Source organism: Gymnodraco acuticeps, unplaced genomic scaffold (assembly GCF_902827175.1).
Source record: "Gymnodraco acuticeps unplaced genomic scaffold, fGymAcu1.1, whole genome shotgun sequence".
Classification (NCBI taxonomy): domain Eukaryota; kingdom Metazoa; phylum Chordata; class Actinopteri; order Perciformes; family Bathydraconidae; genus Gymnodraco; species Gymnodraco acuticeps.
Genome location: NW_022992032.1, coordinates 910,599 through 931,958, shown reverse-complemented (window position 1 = coordinate 931,958; position 21,360 = coordinate 910,599). Strand labels below are relative to the sequence as shown.

Below are 21,360 nucleotides of genomic sequence, written 5' to 3'. Positions count from 1 at the left end.
AAGGGGTGCACATTTGTACTACACAGCCTGGGAAATGTTGGTGAGAAAATGACCTCAAGTGACATTAATCAGGTTATGTGCAGCATTGCTGCCGTGAAGGGACTTGTTTTAGTGGTAAACCCATACTTAGGATAACAAATCTGGATATTTCGACCCCTGTTGCTACAATTTTGTAGGTATTTGCAGCATTTTTAGCACACTGTCTCACAAGTTCCCAACTTTATGGAAGTGCAACAATAACTCAGCGTGTGTCCCAAATGTAGACCCTTTAAAATAGAGGTCACATGTCACATATTTTCAATTCCAAAATTGTTAATACTAAGCAGGATGTTCCAATAAGCTATTACATATAATTAACTTAAAGCGAAGACTTGTAGCTTTAAAACACACCTCTCTTTGTCCCTTTTTATCTGTATCTTCTTTTGAACTTCCCTCAAGGTCTCCATCTCTCTTTCTGATTCTTTATCAATTCAATACTTTTATTTCAGGGTCTTTTTTCTTTTTTTTTCTCTTTTTGTCTTTCATTATACATCGTCTATTTCTCACACATAGCAAGCAACTTTCTTAATCTTTCTTTTAAAAGATCATAGGATCTTCTTCCATTAAAGCTTCTTTCTGTCTGTTTTGCTCCACATTCCTCTTTTCCAATCTCTTAAGTTATTCTGCTTTCCTCTTTCTGTTTTATGACCTCCCTCACCCCTAGTTGTCAGTTAAAAGTCATCGTCCTTCTCCTCCTCTTTGAACCTTGCCCTCTTCCTCTCTTCACTCCCTCAATCTCCATGTTACCCCCCTCTCTTTCTCCAACTCCACTCCTCTCTTCTCTTGAGTACATTTTACTCAATCATCCCCTCCTCTCTGTCTGCTCTTTTCCAAGCTCCCTCCGAATTAAGATTCTGACACTCTCTCTCCTTCACTGTTTGTTTTTGCCCTCCTTTTATACTCAGTGTCAGTCTGTCTCACCCCCATTGCTTCTTCACGTCTTTGATAACCATGGAAACAGAGGAGACACATCGCCATGGCAACAGCGGAAACAGCCTGGGCCTTTTTGTCAGACCGAGGCTTCCTTTCAGCTGCCTGCAGAGAGAGAAAAATGTGGAAGCAAAAGCAGCAGGCGGGGCGGGGGACAACTATGGTCCATGCAGGCACAGACATGGGGTCCTGATGCTCACGTGCAGGAATCATAACTGCAGCGTACCACACACACACACACACACACACACACACACACACACACACACACACACACACACACACACACACACACACACACACACACACACACACACAAAGCTATTTATCCTTTGCCACTTTAAAATGTCACAGTAACGCACAGAAAGCGGAAGTAACACAGTTTCCCACAAGCACTTAAAAGTCAGTTGATATGTGTGCACATACATTTAATAGTAGATACATGCATGCACAAACTAGAAAAGTGCAATGTGTGTAACTCTTCCCTCCCAAGCTAAAAATAGTTGAATCGCACTCCAAGATGGCAGCTAAGAAAACCAAAAAGACATGGATGTATTTATCTCGCATCATGTTTAATAATGAAGTTTAAGTTGAACATTTGAGCGTTTCTATGGATGTGATTTTTTAAGCCATAACAAATTCCAAAATCTGTCCATAGTATATGCAAATCAAAAGTTTTTAGGTTATTGAACTTGTAGTTGGAAATACAGGTTTTTGCAGAATACTGATTTATTAAAACTTGGTTGTGTGTGTTTTACTAAAATCACTTGTTTTATTCATCTAGCACGAAACACACATTTGTCACAGGAATGGATGCTTGTTTCTCTCGAGACGTCTGCAGCTCATTCTCCCTTTAATATATTATTCAAGTGAATCCAAGTAAATCCTCAAACTCTCATTCACAGAACCAGAAAGCACAGCAGATGTCTGGAGGTTTCATTGACATTCACGCTCAGCAGGCAGGCTGAGAATAACAGAGTCCAGTCAGACCAGCAGCGGCTCTCTTTCTCCTCTCCAGTGTGAACTCAGAGATCCTCGTGTTTGCTCTTTCCTTCATTACTTCTGCCTCAACTTCACTCACTCTCTTAAGAGAGCAACTCTTCCCTCTTCTCACGATTATTTCAGTACTTTCTCTAGTAAAAATACACGTTCGAGGCAGAATAGAAAACATTTCTGGCTTTTTCTACTATGCCAGTCATTCTAAATATTGTAACTGTACTGTTAAACATGCAACTTATTGCCCTAATGCAGGCATCCTCAAACTACGGACTCCGGTCCGGATCCGGACCGAACCACCACTGTCTCCGGACTCTGAGCAAATTATACTTTTCATATGTATTATCTCTCTGTATTATATGTGAGACATCGCCACAACGCATTCGCAACGAGTCAAAATTATCCGCTATGTCCACTGCAAACAGCGCTCTGCATGTCTGACTGTTCCACTGTGTTCCACCTGTGTGTGTCAACGCTTTGGTCCAATCACATTCAGCATCCAGTCAGCGTTTTTTCCCCCCAAACAATCTGCGAATCAGAGGCACAGTAGGGCGGGTCTTCGCGGAATGCGGGTGGGGAAAATGTGTGTGTCTCTTTCAACCTGTCTAAGTCAGAGCGAGAATTAAAAAAAAAAAAATCAGAGCGAGAGTTAACAGCTCATCTAGTTCCATCTGTACTGTAGCTAGTAGCCTAGTTTCACCTACCGGGGTGGCAACTGCCACCCTAAAAATAGGCCTTGCCACCCGAGCTGCCACCCCAGTTGGCAGCTTTGTTTTGAAAGAAAAGTTGTGGCTCATCGGACATTTATGAGAGAAAGTCTCTAATGTCCGAGTGCAAGTGAATGCAGCACAAGATGCACGTCATGTAACCCCTCCCCCGGTCGTGGCGCGAGCGTGGACATACGATTTGCGGCGATTTCATTTTGAACTGGACGGCGCAAAACGAGAAGCATTCGGACCCAAGCACTGAAGGAATGAGGTATTTGCGGTCTGACAGAGAAGAGACTGTCAGTTTGGCTGTACTCAGCATTGAATCAAAACGCACTAAAGCTGTTGATCTTAATACGTTTGTGAGGAGTTTTGCTGAACAAGATGGTAATCGCCGCATTCAGCTGTAATAGACATGTCAACTTGATGCTCTGCTCACGGATGAGCATACACAACTATTAAGATGATGACCTTACGTGTGTAAATATATTGTTTTCTTTGAGGGGGTCTGCCCCCAAAAAACAGTTTTAAGTCCTGAGAAAGTCAAATCAGACGGTGTGTAAAACTACACTGCCCAGCCAAAAAAAAAGTAACCACTTTGATTGAACTAGGCCAGTAGGTAAGGACTTTCCACTGGATAATAACTGCAGTATAAAAGAATGCATGACTGAAGTGATGGAGACCATGTTGAAGGCAAACAAAAAGAGGAAATAACAGGTCAAATCAAGCAAATCCCCTCTCAGATTGCACAGCAACCAGAAGAACATAAATACTGGCTGGTGATTTGATTAATCAGCTTTGTGATGGAATAAAAAATGCACAGTGCATTTCCTTAGCTGTGGGTGAGTCCACTGACACCACTGACAATGCTCAGTTGCTGGTGTTTGTGAGTTTTTATGATGAGGCAAAGGGGGAGTTTGTTGAAGATGTGTTGGGCCTGACGAACCTCAGTGGACACACAAGGGGGAATACATTTATAAAGCAATAATGGGAATGCTGAATGAAAGAGGGTGCAGCTGCCTTTATTCATAACTGCAGCTCTTACACTGCGACTCTGAGGGGTCAAGCACAGACACAATAACAATGAAAACTGCTGCATACAGATTATTTTTGTTTTTGCAACCTCGTGTTAAGAATCTTGTTGCAATTGTTTAAAAGTTTGAATGACCGTAATAAACGGACCTTTGTCTTATTGAAACATTTATTTTGGACCTTTAAGATTTGTATTTGAGTACCCCTGCCCTAATGTATTCATTTTCCACATTCCAGCCTCTGCCTGAATGGAAATGCAGGTCAATGTAAACACATAGTCCATATTATGTCAATTGTAATATCATCACAATAGGCTTCACGCCTGAGTGAGCCCCGGACCGGTTTTCATGGGAAACACTGGATGTTAGCGGTTACAGTCCTCAGCTAGCTAACAGGGGGAATTTAGAAACATCACTGCTGTGATCTGATGGTTTAACCAGTGGCGAACCGTCAGGGCCTTCAAGGTATTCAGAGAATACCATGAAACACTCAGATAAAAAAAAAATACATAATTGATTTAATTATATAAATACAATTTAATAGAATGTAAATAAAATGAATAAATGAGAATCGTATCTGTGTTGTTGATCTGTAATATTACAGTGTTACGTTGTTTTGTTTGTTGTTCTCGGTCCTTGCACTACGCATTTTTATAAAATAAATGCAACCAATCAGATCTGTTTCTGGGTCTCTGGGTAGAATATCCTTCAACCTAGGTATTCTATATCCTTGATAAATGCCCTGGTCGTTAAACTGAATGATAGCGAACGCTCTGATTGACAGTTTGATCAACCAATCATATATTGATTTGTAGCCAATGGGCGTATTCTTTCGGAGTCTCCCACGGTTCCAGGGTGCTCTAGAAGGCCCGTTAGTTTACCTGCGAGACAGAGGATATAGATGCGACGTAACAATTCATTTTCAGTTTTATTCGTTTTAACGTTGACATGGCAACAGGTGAAGAAGATGTTGTTGCGGAATTATTGTCGGTACCTTTTTCAAGACGCTATTCACTGAAAAGACGGACATTGTAAAAAAAAGGCTGTCCAACGCCCGAAAATCTTGAGCTGAATCAAGTTGCTAAAGCAGGCTATGTTCGCCATTTTCAGGCTAGCAACTGGGAAAGATACCCGTGGCTTACGGGCTTAGTTAGTCACAAAAGGCTCTACTGCTGGGAGTGCTTGCTTTTTGGGACCGAAAAGGGGGCATGGAATTGGAAAGGCTACGATAATCTGAGCTGTTTAACCAAGGCTGCACAAAAACACCAAAACACAGCAGGTCACCATGAATCTTTTGGAGACTCAAGGATTGATCTACAGCTGGACGAACAGAGACGTAGAGAAACGATCATTCACAACGAAAAGGTGAACAAAAATCAGGAGATTTTGAAACGTCTGATCCACTGTGTGATTTTCCTTGGGAAACAGGAGTTACCTTTCAGGGGCCATGATGAGAGCAGAGAATCAGCCAATCGTGGTAATTACTGGAGCTGCTTACATTTTTTGCAGAATATGATCCAGACTTGCACTACCATTTGTCCACTTCTAAGGTGTTCATTGGAACCTCGAGTCAAATACAGAACGACTTGATAAGTGCTGTTGCCGAAGTGATGGGTGAGACCATCAAAGAAGAAATAAGTAAAGCACCCTTTGTAGCTTTAATGCTGGATGAAACAACAGCAATGCTGCACAGTTATCGTGTGTTCTTCGGTTTGTAACAGACAGTGCGTGAAAGAGAGGTTCGTCAAATGTGAGGATGTGACAGGGAAGAAACGGGCAGAGGATGTAGCAGCCATGGCCCTCGGTTTATTGGAGGAACATGGATGCATGGACAAACTTGTAGCCCAGTGCTATGACGGTGCTGCCGTTATGGCATCGGGGCTGAACGGAGTCCAAGCCAAGGTCAAGGAAAAGATCCCACAGGCACTTTTCATACACTGTTAATATGCACATGCCCTTAATTTGGTTTTATCTCAAGGTGTAGTTCAAATTAAAGAATGCAGAATTTTCCTCTCACACCTTTCTGGCCTGGCTGCGTTCTTTTCTAGATCGCCAAAACTAACGCGGCTGCTTGATGAAATATGCCAGAAGCGACTGCCATGAGTGGCACCAACCAGGTGGAATTTTGCATCAAGATTGGTGTGCACTGTATTTGAAAAGAAGGATGCTCTTAAGGATCTGTTTGAATACATAGTTGAACACCACGAGGAATTTGATGATGCTGCCATTCTGATGGCTACCTATCAAACCTGGGCAACTTTGAATTTGGCTTTTTGCTTTCAACTTTTAACGACATATTTGCGCATGCAGATGTGCTCTTCGACATCTTACAGAATAAGTCATTTGACATGCAGTTTTGTCTGACAAGGGTGGAAGAGTTTTGCATTTGCATTGAAGGGCAGAGGGATCGTTTTGATCAAATATATGATGAGACTGTGCAGGACACCGGCCTGCCAACTGGACAGAGAGCCCAAGGAGATTCCCGCTCACACTACAAGAAGCTGCACAATGGCATTCTTGAGAACATTTTAAATCAGGTGCAAAGTCGGTTTAAAGATCACGAAAAACTGTCATTCCTTTCTCTTCTGGACCCTCAACAGTTCACCAGCTTTAACAGCAACTTCCCTGAAACTGCATTCTCAATGCGTTTGTATCAGACAGTGAATTTACAAGAGAAGTACAACAATGTTTTTTCCAAAGCACGGTATACTGAAGACCCTGCCATTTCTTAGCATTTAACTTCCTAATAAATACAGCAGACTTCTTGGAAGGAATAGTTTCACTTTTTTTGTAAAAAAAGCTTATTCTTGCCAAGAGTTAGATGAGTTATAACTTTCGTATATGTCCACAAAATATGAAGATGAAGCCAGCAGCTGGTTAGCTTAGCTTAGCATTAACCCTGGAAGCAGGGGTAAACAGCTAGCTTAGCCAAAAATAGTTAGCAAATCCTAACTGCTCCTGGGCAAAAACATTTTTCGACACTAAACCTTAAACAAAAAACAATACCTACACAATTCAGAGTGAGTAGATGGGGATGGGGGCCATGACAAAAACAGGGCTTCATTCTGGGAGGTAAAGCAAACTGGAGAGGAGTTGTACAACTTGTGAAATTTCACAATAGGAATCAGTTCTTATTTTGGCAAGACATGCTTTATAATGAAACGTACACTAAAAGTATATTGGCTCTAAAAATCAGCTGCTTTTAGAAACAGCTCTGAATTGTGTTATTAAGGTGTCATCTGTGTTTCAAAGCCCTGGATGGTTTGTAATCGAGCCAACATCTTGGCTGCTACCTGCTGGCACCACCCGACAATCTCTACACAAATAAGTCCAACTCGCTGACTCAGCAAAATTATTTTTACTCTGTTACTGTCTCTTTAATAATTTCATATAATCATTTAAAAATGTGTTAATAGAACAAACACCAACATACTGTAAAGACTTCAACACAAACGTTGCGTCACAACTGTGAATCTGAGATGATTAAAATGCCCACCCTCCCATCTGAAAGCAGCTATGACAGAAAACTACACATACATTCATATCCTTGTGTAAATAAAAGAGAAGAAATGTAAACATTTCTGATTCGAAAAAAAGTTGTATTTATTGTATTTCATCTATAAAGAAAAGACTAATGCAATGAAAGGGATGACCACAGGACATAAAAGTGACGCCAAGAGTCTTAAACCATGGAATAAATGATCCCACATCCCTGCTCCTATCTGGATGTAATTAGTGTTTCACATAAAGGAAAGAGACATCAGGAAAAAATGTGAGGGTGATTATGTTGCAGCTTTTCAGACTATTTAGATTTTCTCAGTACACACAGTCTTGTATCAACATGTAACGTATAATTTTAATGTAGCCCTCAGCAGGAAACACCTCGCACATTTTGTCTTCATACTGACATCAAACAAAACATTACACCACTGCTTTCCGCTTAATATCTGTTATGAAAATCAAGTATGTTAAAGTAAATTAGAAGCTGCCGCCAGTTTGCAGCACCTGCAGTCATAGAAAACCAAACCTTCCCTCCAAACATTTACAGACAGATTTAGAAAAGAGGTGACTGACTCTTCTGAAAGCTCATCTTAAATCCAGTATCTGATTGTAAAGCCAGATATCTCTAAATCCCAAAACAGCTTTCTCTGTTAAACGGATACAGAGAGTTTAATGCTGTAGGTCTGGAAACCTAGTGCAGGAAGTACATATTTTTCCCGTATGTACGCTATAAGAGCAATAACATTAAAGGTCACCTATCATGCTATTTTTAGGCAATAGCACAGGTCTCAGATATATAAAAATATATAAAAAACATGTCTATGAAGTGTTTTGCTCAAAATACCAAACAGATCACCCATTCTAGCCATGCCTCATATCGCTCTATTTCACTTCCTGTTTCAAAAGTGCTGATTTTATGTATAAAGCTTCTTCTTTTTTTAAAGAGGGGCGGAGCTTATGCCTGCTCATGCGGGAGATTCATGCGATGAAACGCCATATCATGGATTATTAAGGATTATTTCTGAAACAGTATGGAGCTCAAAGTTCCTTTTTATTTCCTGCTTCTTCACACACATGCTCTCTCCAGTACAGGTTAGCTCTGAGTGTTAGCGATGCTAATGTAAACACCGACCATATTACGTGCAAAACAGTCGGGCATTGTTTCTGATAGCAACGTTTCTGATAGTGCTGTGGGTCCGCATTGCCGATATGACGTCAAATCGCCGCAAATCTGGATCAGCTCCGTTGTACCCCCGTTTTTAGAGATTTGGGTACGGAGGAAAAGAGAGAGGGTTTTATTTTCTGACGCTGCGTGAGTTCCCCGACACACCGGGGACACATATTTATGTATAAAAGACATAAAAAAGTGCATTTTGCATGATAGGTCCCCTTTAAAACACAATACACACAGACATCTCTCTCACTATGATCCAGGCAAACACTTTAGGCCCTTCACCCTGACCCTGACCTACATGCTGCTATATAGGCTTTCACTGTCTCTTCTTCTATCTCCCAACCCCCATCACTTCACACGCAACTGGCTTTTACAATGCTAGTGGAATTATAGCCAGACAGACTGTTTATAACAGAGTCTTACATGAAAAAACGTTAAAAAAGGTTGTCAGCACAAGACAAAACTACTTACTGTAAAACACTCCAAAGACAGGAAGAGTTAGGGATGCATGATGCTGAAGTATTGAAGTACAATAACTAATTATTTCCATTGTGATACCAGTTTTTCTTTTAAAATCTTGTCTAGTTTGGTCAGCTCGCCCACTCTGTTCAGACTTTTCTTTTTGCCGCTGCTTTTAATTGAACTATTCACATCTTAAACTGCACTGTAACTTTTATGCATGTATTTTTTCTTTTAATGTTTATTTTATTATCTTTTCTTTTTAATGACTGATTTTAAATGCCATTTTCTTAATGTCTTTCATCAGCATCTCTGTATAGTATGTGTATTCACTCAGTCCTAAACGGCTTGTTGGAGCTCCTGCCCCCCCTCCATGTGAGCCCACTTTGTTCTGATTGGTCAGCTCGCCCACTCTGTTCTGATAAGTCCACCACCGTTACAGCGGAACATCAGTGATTATGTTTTACAATGGCGTTTGTTAGCAACCAGAAAATGACACCAGTAATGACAAACAGATGAGAATGCTGAGTGGGGTCTGGGTGCCGTGTTGGAGGGCCGTTGCGCAGCTCGCTGCTGTGAGGAGCGGACAGTGTGAGCTGGGTTCATTTCCTGGTTGCTGCGTGGGGTCTGCGAGACAGCGAGACATTGCAAATGCACGTGGGAAGGGGGGGGTGCTGAGGAGGCTGCAGCACCCCCTTCTGCGAGGCTCCACTAGCAATAATGCAATTATTACTAAAACTAAAAGCCTCAGCTAAAATAATGTACTGTTTGAGTTTATTCTACTGTTGCTGTACTGTTAACAGAGAGTCATATGGGGTTGCAGACCAGGACAGCCATCCATTAACAGACATTCATGTAATAGAAGCCTCAAACTGTAAAATATCTGCACAATTATAAGATGATATGAGAGGTAAAAACCCACAGATGAGAAAAAGTGCAGCACAGAGCCCACTTTTATATCAACATCCTCAATTATGGAGCTGGAAACCTTCCCTATGCTAAAAGAGGGATAGCTATGCCGCTGCCAATGTCTCATTACACGAGGAGGGCAACCCTGGCTTCTCCAGAGAACCGAGTAACCTACATTAGAGGGGGAGAGAGGAGGTGAGAGGTGAGAGGGGAGAGAGAGGGAGAGAGTTGTCCATGTGGCCGTATGAAGAGTCAAGAAGGTGTTCCAGCAGCTAATAAAACAACATGTGTAACGTTCAGTTTAGTCTTGTCTAGAGGAGGAAGATAATAAAACCTCCTCAGGGTTAAACTCTGCTCTCTCTTTACATGACAGATACAACACTACTATATGTAACATGACATTCACCCACGTTTCAAAGCTCAGAACATGAGTCCTAAAGGTGAAAATAAGAATATACCAGTAAAATCCTAATAACAAGATAACCACATACAGGGTTTTCTTCTCATGCCTGTGACATTTACTGATCGTGTGTTTTTCAGGAATCTGGTATTTTTCGGAGTATGTTGGCCTTTAATCAAATCCAGAAGGAAGCCCCGCTCATACATGAGAAGCCAAGAAAATGTCAGCATCCAAAGAAAGTGGACACATCCTGTAGCTATGGCTCAACACGCTTTTACCAAGACATGTAATATTAAAAATGTAAGTTAAATATTATGATCAGCTTGATATAACACTGTGTCATCTCTATTTTCCTCTGTTGCAGTAGATTTGAGTTTTTATCGTCTTCTCTGATATTACAGATAATGTGAAGGGCCATTGAAACAACACTAAACCCCAAATATAACATTTGAAGCCACCTTAAAGGTCCCATGTCATGGCCAATTTCTACTGATCATAATTCCATTGTTGAGGTCTACTAGAATAGATTTACATTGTGCAATGTTCCAAACTCACATTGGTTTCTCATACAGCATCTCTGTATAGTACAGTATGTGTATTCACTCTATGTCCTAAACGGCTTGTTGGAGCTCCTGTCCCCCCCTCCCTGTGAGCCCAGTGGCCGTCTGCGAGACAGCGAGAAACAGCCCGAAACCAGCCCCAGCCCGAACACACACACACACACCCGCAGCCTGGCTGGGAGTTTGTGTGTGTGCTCACACAGACTCACAGCCTCGCCGCGTCCCAGGAGCATCAGGGAGGAGAAATCGGCGGAGCTGCAGCTGAGAAAAGATTGAGTGTGTGTGTGTGTGAGGAAGTCCGCGGATTAGTCCATTTGGACCAATCCACGGACTTAACGTAACGGCTCCGCGGACGTAACGTGACGGCTCCACGGATTAGTCCATTTGGACCAATGGGTCCATTTGGGTATGGGCACGTCACTGTACCCAGGAAGAAAATAATGGAAAAAGAGAAATCTCCAACGAGGCGTTCTGGGGCAGCATAGACAGGTATTTTCTGTGTTAGAGTTTTACTCGCTACAGGGTGCACTTTGAGGGTTTGTGACTCTGCAGACCGTTTACATGCAGAAAAACCTTCATAACACACAAGGGGACGGGTAATAACCGGAAAAAGCATGACATGAGACCTTTAAATTTGTGATGAAAATATATATATATATATATAATATATTTCTTCCCGCATGTTACCAGGTTGAAAAAATAATTTAAACACGAAGTAAATTCTTGATGAATTAAAGTAAATGGGGGCAGTGTTTAACAACAGCAAAGTATATCTTTTACACAACTCATTCAGCATAATTCAAACTCTAATTTATCCAATAGTATGCTCCCTACTTCCCAAACGGATGCATTTTCACAAAAAACGTGTGGAACCCTGTTGCATAAAAAGTACACTAATACTACTAATCCGTGCGAGTCTGAAGTGTTTTAAAGACTACTATATTTTGGTAGATTTTCTCCCACACTCTCCCCTCTGCCTGAAACGCCTCCATTGAACTGCAACACATTGAACATGATAAGGAATGGACATCTCTAAGCAGTTGACAAATCCCAACAGAGGCGGCCATCTAACCAATCAGAGCAGACTGGGCTCTGGTTTCAGACAGAGGGTGAAAAGAGTAGTATTCAGGCAGTATGAGAAAAATAAAGAGCTTTTTGAACATTAAAGCATGGAGACATGTCACAGTAGAGGCACTAAATACAGAACCTGAAATGAGCACAATAGGGCCCCTTTAACTGAGTTTGGGTCTCACAGATGCTACTTTTCTTCGGTCCTGTTTTTATCTGCCTTCAGGTTGGGGTTTAGCATTCATTTAAATGTGCTGATGCTTTCCGTAGTCTATATGTTCCACTACTTACTCTTACAGCAACATCCTGCTTCACTTTTACACACACATGCAGATCCTCCACTGGAAGCTTCCAGCAACAACCATCATAGTTCACCTTTATCCAGAGAGCAGCTCACACAACAGGAGCAGGCTCAGTGCCTTGCTCAAAGGCACGCTGTCAGTCTGTGAGAGATAGTTTCTCTTACCTGCCACACGAACCACCGCCCTCTCCGCCGGGTCCAGCACCGAGTCCTGGCTCTTCCTCTTCCTCCTCTCATGTTTGGACAGGTTCCAAGGCAGCGTGTCCCCGGGGGGCCCCACGGGTCCTGAGGGGCACGGGGACAGCGACCCCCCTGAGCGCTCGCTACGGAAGGACGGCTCGCTGATGCAGGAGCGCTCGCTCAGAGTGTCATCATCTGAAGACTCCATCTTACTTCAAGGCTGCAGGGAGGATGGAAGAGGAAGCGGAGAAAGAAGGAGGGATGGTGGAGGAGAGAGGGATGTAGAGCATTGGGGGGGAGGGGAGGGAAAGAAGGTCAAAAGAAGGGAGGAGGAAAGAAGAATTGAAGGGGAAGAGAAGAGAGAGACCTTTAGTTGAAGTGGAGACGCTGTATCATTTATTGCTGGCGTACAGTGTGATCACGCAGGGGCTATGAATGATGCAAAGTAACACACAACGGTAATAATAGAATGATGAAGAGGAAGGAACAACTGGGTTAAGTTAGTCATCACGTCTAGATGCGCGTTAGGAGGCTGCAGTGACAAACCGCTGTAGAGGAGCAGAGCGGACAGCTGAGAGGATAATACACTTTACTAAAACCTTAGCCTATGAACATATGTATTATGATGAATTCCTGACTTCCTAATACTCGCATAACTGCATTTAACAAGGGGCTGAAAAAAGATGTCAGCACCAAATTGGTCAAAAAACATCACTTAAGACAGAAAGAGTTGGAAATGCATGATATTGAATCATTTTCCAATCTTTTCCACGCTACTGTTGGTTTGCTATTCTAGTGGTATTCAGTGGGAGCTTCACTATGTCGTGACCCATACAAAATACTTATGTGGAAGTTTAAAAAAAAAAGCTTTTCACATTTCCTCTGATGCCAAAACGACAAATATAAACATAATCATGATGAAATATTTACGTATTCTTGACTTACCCATCATTAAAAAAAAAGATCAAAATCACGTCAGCACTTTACTGAATAGTCTCACAGAGCTGCAGACATGGCTGTAGACTCTTTGCAAGACATTTACATTTTTGCATGTTTTCACATAATTTATAAACTTCGACTATTTCAATTAAAATAAATAAATATCGTTTCATTTTATAATACTACTTTTAGAAAGTTGTATACGTTTTGATGTATGTTGATGTGGCTTATAAGTAACTACGGTACGTCTACGCAATTTATAAGCCTTATTATTTTCTAACACGTGGTTTTGTTCTAATTGACGGTCAAGTTGACTCCCTTTTAGGCGCTCCAAACTAATTCTCCTTAGTAATTCAAATGTTTCCTCTTAATATGTTTGCTTTATTGGCTACATCAAACACCAAGGCAAATTCCTTGTGAATAAATAACTAATAAAAGCACAATAAACTGATTGAGATTACAGGGAAATAATAGTAAACTAAATTGTAAGTTGATATATAATGTCTTTGTGTGATCATAAAGAGAACAGCTTGCAATAAAAGATCTTTAATTAAATTATAGTTCAGCACTATATCAATTAAAATAAATCACTGAGGACACATAACGTCTAATGGAGCCGATTTATTGATGACATTTAAGATGCCAGCGGTGATGGAAGACAGACAGATCTGTGCTTAGGGAGGGACTATCTCACTTGCCTCAGACATAAAGAAAGGGGGGTGGAAAGAGGAAGAGATGAGATTTCAAAGCTCTACTAATGTTTCTATTTTTAAAGAAAGTCAATAAGCCTTGAAGACAGGGGAGTTGTATTCTCTTTTCATCGTCTCACTTTCACATTTGCATTCTCTTCTTCCTCTCTGTTTGCTTCTCTTTATCTGTTGCTCATCCATCGTTACTCTCATTGACACTAAGGTTCAATTCAGAAAATGACTTCTCACACACTAGACAGGAGCGTGTGTGTGTGTGTGTGTGTGTGTGTGTGTGTGTGTGTGTGTGTGTGTGTGTGTGTGTGTGTGTGTGTATGTGTGTGTGTGTGTGTGTGTGTGTATGTGTGTGTGTGTGTGTGTGTGTGTGTGTGTGTGTGTGTGTGTGTGTGTGGACTCTGGGGACCTGACAATCTGATCTGTCCGTCACAGCATCGTAAATCAATATGTGTCCTGAGAGAATGAATTGCCTGGCTCCACAGGGACCAACAGCAGAGAGCTGGTAACATGAGCACACACACTCTGTGCAGAATGCTTTCATTTCAAATAAAGAGGCACTATTAAGCCTGTTGGGGTGTTTCCTTCCCTGTAGTGTGTTAAATAGGTTTGAGTGCATGTAAATGGTCTGGAAAGGCTAAATATCCAAAGTTCCTTCCAGAGGGGGTTCCTCTCCCACACACTCCCCTCCCCCTTGTTTGATTGTTTGACACCTTGGAACAATTCAAACCTATAGTCCTAATTAATTACACACAAGATGTTTTTTTTCTTCTAGGAGTAGCTCATGTCCAACAACACAAGTCAGGATCACTTCAGTGTTCAACATTTAGAAGGTTTTCACCAGAGGCAAAACCATGTGGTCTGTGATTAAACGGATGAAAGAACAGAGTAAAGCAGTTTCTGTGTCAAAAACCAGTATATTACTAATGCTCTTTGCACACAGGATGTTACCAAATAACATTGGCTTTTTTGTTTCTCTGACAAGATCCAAGCACCCATATATCTAGGGTAAACATCTGTCTTAAAAGTCAAGAAAGGAAAAGGTCCAGCCTCGAAGATCAAACGATTACAAAGAAGATTCTCTGCCGTGAGGAACACAAAATATTAGGAGTGAAAGTAAAGAAGAGAGGTCCACTGTGTTCTTCTGGCAAAAGGTTTAAAAGCCTTTTGCCAGACCTCCTTGGACCTTTTTCCTTTTATGGATAAAAAGTTTATTTATGACAGCTTTTGGCAGACAATCACAATGTAACACGTACTCAAAAGCAAGCAGACCATAAACCTGATCAAAATATTGGATTGCTCTTTGTTTGAAAATTGTTGAAAACATTTAGGATATCTACATACACAGCCCAACAAAATATATTAGTCCATTTTGTGACATCAAAAGTCCCCGAATCCATCAACGATCTCTTTTTATTTCACAGTCCATCCACTAAACGGTGTCTAGCTCCTTAGAAACTTAACAACCCCTAAAACTGTGAACACCTCAAACTGAATAACTTCTGCCAGCAAGCAGATCTGTCTTTTCCTCCCCGAGGCAGCAGACTAAAACTAAACTGTGGAGCGGCCTGAGCTCCGTCACACGGTGGGAATGTTTCCCTGCACGATGTGTGAGCCCGGCACAACGGCTGGGATTTCCATCCTGACTAGACCTGCCAGAAACCTCCTCCTCCCGCTGCTGGCCCCTGGCTGTACCACTGGCAGAACCCCACTTCCTGAAACCACGGCAACGCTGCTAGAAAGAGGTTGAAGCCTTCCCATAATTCTCTGCGGTTATCTGGTGTACAAGTCTGTCTGTGTGTGTGTGTGTGTGTGTGTGTGTGTGTGTGTGTGTGTGTGTGTGTGTGTGTGTGGTGTGTGTGTGTGTGTGTGTGTGTGTGTGTGTGTGTGTGTGTGTGTGTGTGTGTGTGTGTGTGTGTGTGTGTGTGTGTGTGTGTGTGTGTGTGTGTGTGTGTGTGTGAAGTCAGTGCCACAGCAGCTACCAGTTTTATAAATAGAGCCAGAAAAGAGGCTTCAAAGCTGCACCGTGTCATTAGAGCTCTGAGGGGGAACGGAGATCTTGGAATAAGAACAAAGAAGAAGAAAACGAAGAAGTGGAAGAAGACGAACAAGAAGAACAAGAAGAAGAAACACAGGAGGGATTGAAATCACTTCCTGTCTGATGAGACCCTTGCTGAGGCATTTTCATTCACACCAACAAACATTCACTCACATATACAGATATTACATTATAATACTCTCATAGTTTTATATCAGGACTGTATGTAAAGATTACTTTCATTAATGATATGTTGTTATTTTTCTTTGTTGATTCTTGTCAGTCAAATCTTAGGATGTAAGGGAAAAACTCGCCAGTGGTAGAGTTTCAGCCTAGGAAATGTGAGTAAAGGACAATAATTGCTATACTCATCCGTTATCTTAATTTTTATGATTACCGTTGGGATTAAATATACTGCATACGTTCTTTATCTACTACCGATCAAATGTTTTTTTCGTCCAGCATTTTCTTATCATGGTTATGAATATCCACAGTATTATAATCCAAAAGGTGCCCATATTTGTGTCAAACAAGTAGACGAGAAGCCCCCCAAAAAAGGCTAAAAACAATGAAAGAAATGCTCATCACAAGTTTCTCAAGTCCCCTGGGGTCAGCCATTTTTATTAGGCTAACCAGGCCTATATTTTTTATTCCAGTAGCCTATCTATCATACTTTATCAGTGGCAAACCGTGGCTATCACAACTGGACCTTCTGTAGACACACCCCCCCCACGGCATTATAATGTCCGTCTTTTCACTGAATTGTCGTCTTGAAAAGGGTACTCACAACAATTCCGAAACAACTTCATCTTCACCTGTTGCACTTGTCATTTCAACATTAAAAACAATAAAACGGCATGAATTGCTTCGTCGCATTCGTTCTAGATCCTCTGTCTTGAGCCAGTTAACTAGCGGGCCTTCTAGACCAGTGCTTCTCAAACTTTTTTCAGTAATGTACCCCCTTTGAAACATTTTCTCAGCCAAGTACCCCCTGACCGATAAATAATTACAATATAGTGATGTTCCATCAGTGTTTGATTTATTAACTCCTTAATGCATGAATTACAACAAACTAAGGATATTTTCATCTTTATGCATGAAAAAAAAGATTTTTCCAAGGAGTTTTTCAATTGAATTAATATATGTTTAACAAACCAATGAACAAAATGATATATTATTAAAAACCATAAATACAATACACAAATGTAACATGTTTATATGAGGACCCCCTTAGTGGTTCTAGGAATATTTTATATAAAATTGTGTTTTCTATTTAACTTATTGTACTAAGATTATTTTTGTAATCATGCATGGTATTTTTTTAATTACCTTTTTATTTTGTTTACCTCACGTACCCCCTGCAGTACCCCAACGTACGCCTAGGGGTCCGCGTACCCCCATTTGAGAAGCACTGTTCTCTAGAGTACCCTGGAATCGAGGGAAACTCTGAAAGAATACACCCATTGGCTACAAATCAATATATGATTGGTTGATCAAACTGTCAGTCCAAACATACGCTCTCATTCAGTGCAACGGCCAGGGCATTCGATCAAGGATGTAGAATACCTTGGTTGAAGGATATTCTACCCAGAGACTCAGAACAAGATCTGATTGGTTGCTTTCTTTTCTAACACAAAACCACTGAAATGCGTAGTGCATGGTCCGAGAAGGACAAACAAATCAAGGTAACACTGTAATATTACAGATCAACAACACAGATACCATTCTCATTTATTCATTTTATATACATTTTATTTATATAATTAAATCGATTGTTTTGTTTGTTTTATCTGAGTGTTCCAGGGTATTCTCTGAATACCTTGAAGGCCCTGACGGTTCGCCACTGTACTTTATCAACTACTTGTTTAATATGTTTTTTGTCACAATGTGAAAAAGTCCAAAACTAAAACAATATTATTTATAATAATAAATAGTATAACAAATAAATAAATAAAGCAACAAATCCTTATTTGAAAAGTTGTAACCAGTGAACTTTGAAAATGTTTGCTTGATAAATGCGTTAATAAATTATTTCAACCAATTAACCGCCCCATATATTCTAAATCACAGAGACTAACAAACTAACTGAGTTGTACACAATTCACAAAAATGCACATAAGCAAGCAAGCGTGCAAAAAGCATTACACACACAGACACACACACACACACACACACACACACACACACACACACACACACACACACACACACACACACACACACACACACAGCGAGATGCTGAATGCTTTCATTCTTATTTGTTACTCACAACTAAGATTGACATCTCTACGGGTGTGTTCCCACTGCTCAGCCTTGGTAGAGAGTGTGTTTGTATATGTGAGAGAGAGAGAAGAGAAAGAGAGAGAGAGAGAGAGAGAGAGAGAGAGAGAGAGAGAGAGAGAGAGAGAGAGGAGAGAGAGAGAGAGAGAGAGAGAGAGAGAGAGAGAGAGGAAAGAGAAGAGCAGTGACATAAAACAGAGAGTGTGAGACTGTGACAGAGATGTTGAGGTAGCAGCAGCAGATTAAGAAGGAGAGAAAAGGGGAGACAGGAACTGTTACAGTGGCAGAGTAACGGTCGTAACTGCCAGTGCACGTCTTTGTGTTTTAGCAGCCCTCCAACAGTCGCTGACAGGAGTTGAACTGATGTCATACTCAACAGGCAAGCTCCATAACATAAAGCTACCTAAGCAGAAAACACATCTGCTCTACACATGATTTACAGCAGTGGTCCCCAAACTAAGGCCCGCCTCCACATTCGGCCCGGCCCCCTGAACAATACGCATTATGATTTTTTTTCAGTCTGGCCACGCGAATCCTAGACTAGCCCCTGTCAAATAGAACGGAATAATGGCGAAAAGGTAAGAGAAACATGTATTCAGAATGCAGGGTATTTAACCTGCAGTGGTCAAACGATTATGTTTTTGTTCAATGCAAAGAAAAGGCTGTTTGTCTCATCTGTCAAGAGGCGGTGGCGGTATTCAAAGAATACAATCTGCGCCGACACTATGAATCCCGTCACAAAGACAAGTATGATAACTTGCAAGGCCAAATGCGAGCAGACAAACTCTCAAAGCTAAAAAGTGGACTGTTAGATCAGCAGAATACATTTGTACGCCAAGCTCAGCTGAACCAGTCATCCGTTCGGGCCAGCTTTCGGATTACTCAACTGATAGCAAGCAGCGGTAAACCTTTCACTGATGGAGAGTTTGTCAAGAAATGTTTGAATGAGGTGTGTCCCGAGAAGAAAGATGTCTTTAATACCTTGAGTTTGTCGGCGAGTACAATCACCAGACGCATTGAAGAAATCGGGGGTAATGTATATGCCCAGCTGCAGCAGAAGACGAAAGAATTTGACTTTTTTTCATTAGCACTGGATGAGAGCACGGACGTGCAAGACACAGCGCAGCTGCTCATTTTTATTCGTGGAGTTAGCGCAAACTTTGAGATGTGCGAGGAGCTGGCAGCCCTCCAAAGTCTCAAAGGGACTACAACGGGGGAGGATATTTTCGGCAAAGTAGCCTATGCCAAACCATGGAAGAGTTGGACCTAGACTGGTCAAAGCTTGCCAGCATCACGACTGACGGGGCTCCTAGTATGGTGGGCGCGTCTCGGGGTCTAATAGGACGCATGAACCGGGAGATGGAAGATCGGGGTCTCACCGCCCCGCTACAAGTCCACTGCCTAATTCACCAGCAAGCACTGTGCTGCAAAGTGTTGAAGTGGGATTCTGTCATGAAGGTTGTGGTGTCATGCATAAACTTCATCAGAGCAAAGGGACTTAAACACAGGCAGTTCCAACAATTCCTGTCTGAACTGGAGTCTGCGCACGGCGATGTGCTGTACTACAGAGAGGTCCGATGGTTGGGCTGGGGCAGAGTTTTGAGGCGTTTTTACGAGCTGCTACCCAAAATTAACGCATTTCTTCATTCAAAAGACAAAACGGTCCCAGAGCTGATCGACCCAGAATGGAAATGGCACCTCGCATTTTTAACAGACGTGACAGAAATGCTGAACAGCCTTAACTTGCAGCTACAAGGCTGGAAATGCTGAAGGCGGAGTTCGGTGTGCGATTCCGGATACTACATGTTAATGCAAAAGAAATCCGTATTTTCCAGAACCCCTTTCTTGCCGATATCGATGAAGCCCAGCCTTCTTATCAGTTTGAGTTGGCCGAGTTACAGAACTGTGATGTTCTGAAAGACGCATTCAAGCCCAACAGTCTCATTGACTTCTATGCCGCCCTCCAGTGGTGTAGTGGGCGTTGGACGCGGGGGTACGCCGTACCCCCACTTATTTGGAGCACAATCTTTTTTTAATAGTCTAATAAATATAAAATCATTGCCAGTGTTATCAGTTGCAAGTGTGTATTTGTTGTAATAATGACAAAAACATAATATATTTCACAGTAATTATAATACAAAATAAAAACGATTTCCTTAAAGAATTATGATTCATCATCACGCTCATGACCCCGCGACGAGCTGGGGGTGTGTCACTGACACACCCACGGCGAGCCAGCTCACTGCCCGCCGATTTTGCGGTAGCTCTTTCCCTCAAGAATGCTAACGAAAAAGCTCTATAATGGCAGGCAAACATTTTTTACTTGATTTCTTTTCTAAAAAGAATATAATTCACAAGAAGAAAGAGGCTAGCAGCACCGAAGCTACAAGTGAAGTTGCTAGTACTACATCATCAGAAGAGCCGCCTAAAGACGTGGATAATGCTAGCACTAACGTCAACGTTAGCTGCGCTAGCAACGTTCCCCTGGCTAGCTCAAGCTCACCTTTCCCAGAGGTATGGACGGAGGAGATGTGGCGGAGGAAACAAGAGGCATACCCGTGGATAGACTGCAAAGCTGGGAAACTGGGCTGCAAAGTTTGTTCATCCATTTCGGATTTATCAGTCTTCAAAACGCAAGGTGTGTGTGTGTGTGTGTGTGTGTGTGTGTGTGTGTGTGTGTGTGTGTGTGTGTGTGTGTGTGTGTGTGTGTGTGTGTGTGTGTGTGTGTGTGTGTGTGTGTGTGTGTGTGTGTGTGTGTGTGTGTGTGTGTGTGTGTGTGTGTGTGTGTGTGTGTGTGTGTGTGTGTGTGTGTGTGTGTGTGTGTGTGTGTGTGTGTGTGTGTGTGTGTGTGTGTGTGTGTGTGTGTGAAAAGCAGCGCTGTCTGCTTATTTGCAATGTAGGCTAGGCCTAATCAGAATAATTTCAAATCCAGATCATCGCCTGCTTAGTTGCAATACTGTAGTTTATGCAATTTAGGCCTATAAATTGTTTATGTAATTTATATGCCAGTGTGTCCATGGTTTTGAGTCTGTGTGTGTGTTGAGCGCAGCGCCGTCTACTTTTTGCAGTACAGCAACTATAGGACTAAGCATGCCGGTAATTTATTTGGGCCTGTCTGCCCGTGTTGTGAGTGCACTTCGCGCGTGC

At 41.8% G+C, this 21,360-nt stretch overlaps 1 protein-coding gene across 1 annotated transcript in view; it reads right to left on the bottom strand.

Moving 5' to 3' along the window:
• The window catches only part of macf1a (microtubule actin crosslinking factor 1a), a 283,339-nt gene that overhangs the window by 255,093 nt on the left and 6,886 nt on the right, over positions 1–21,360 (bottom strand). Inside the window, 1 exon segment of the mRNA XM_034201651.1 lies at positions 12,241–12,475. Within this exon segment, the coding sequence (XP_034057542.1) occupies positions 12,241–12,463 (223 nt within the window). The 5' untranslated portion in view covers positions 12,464–12,475.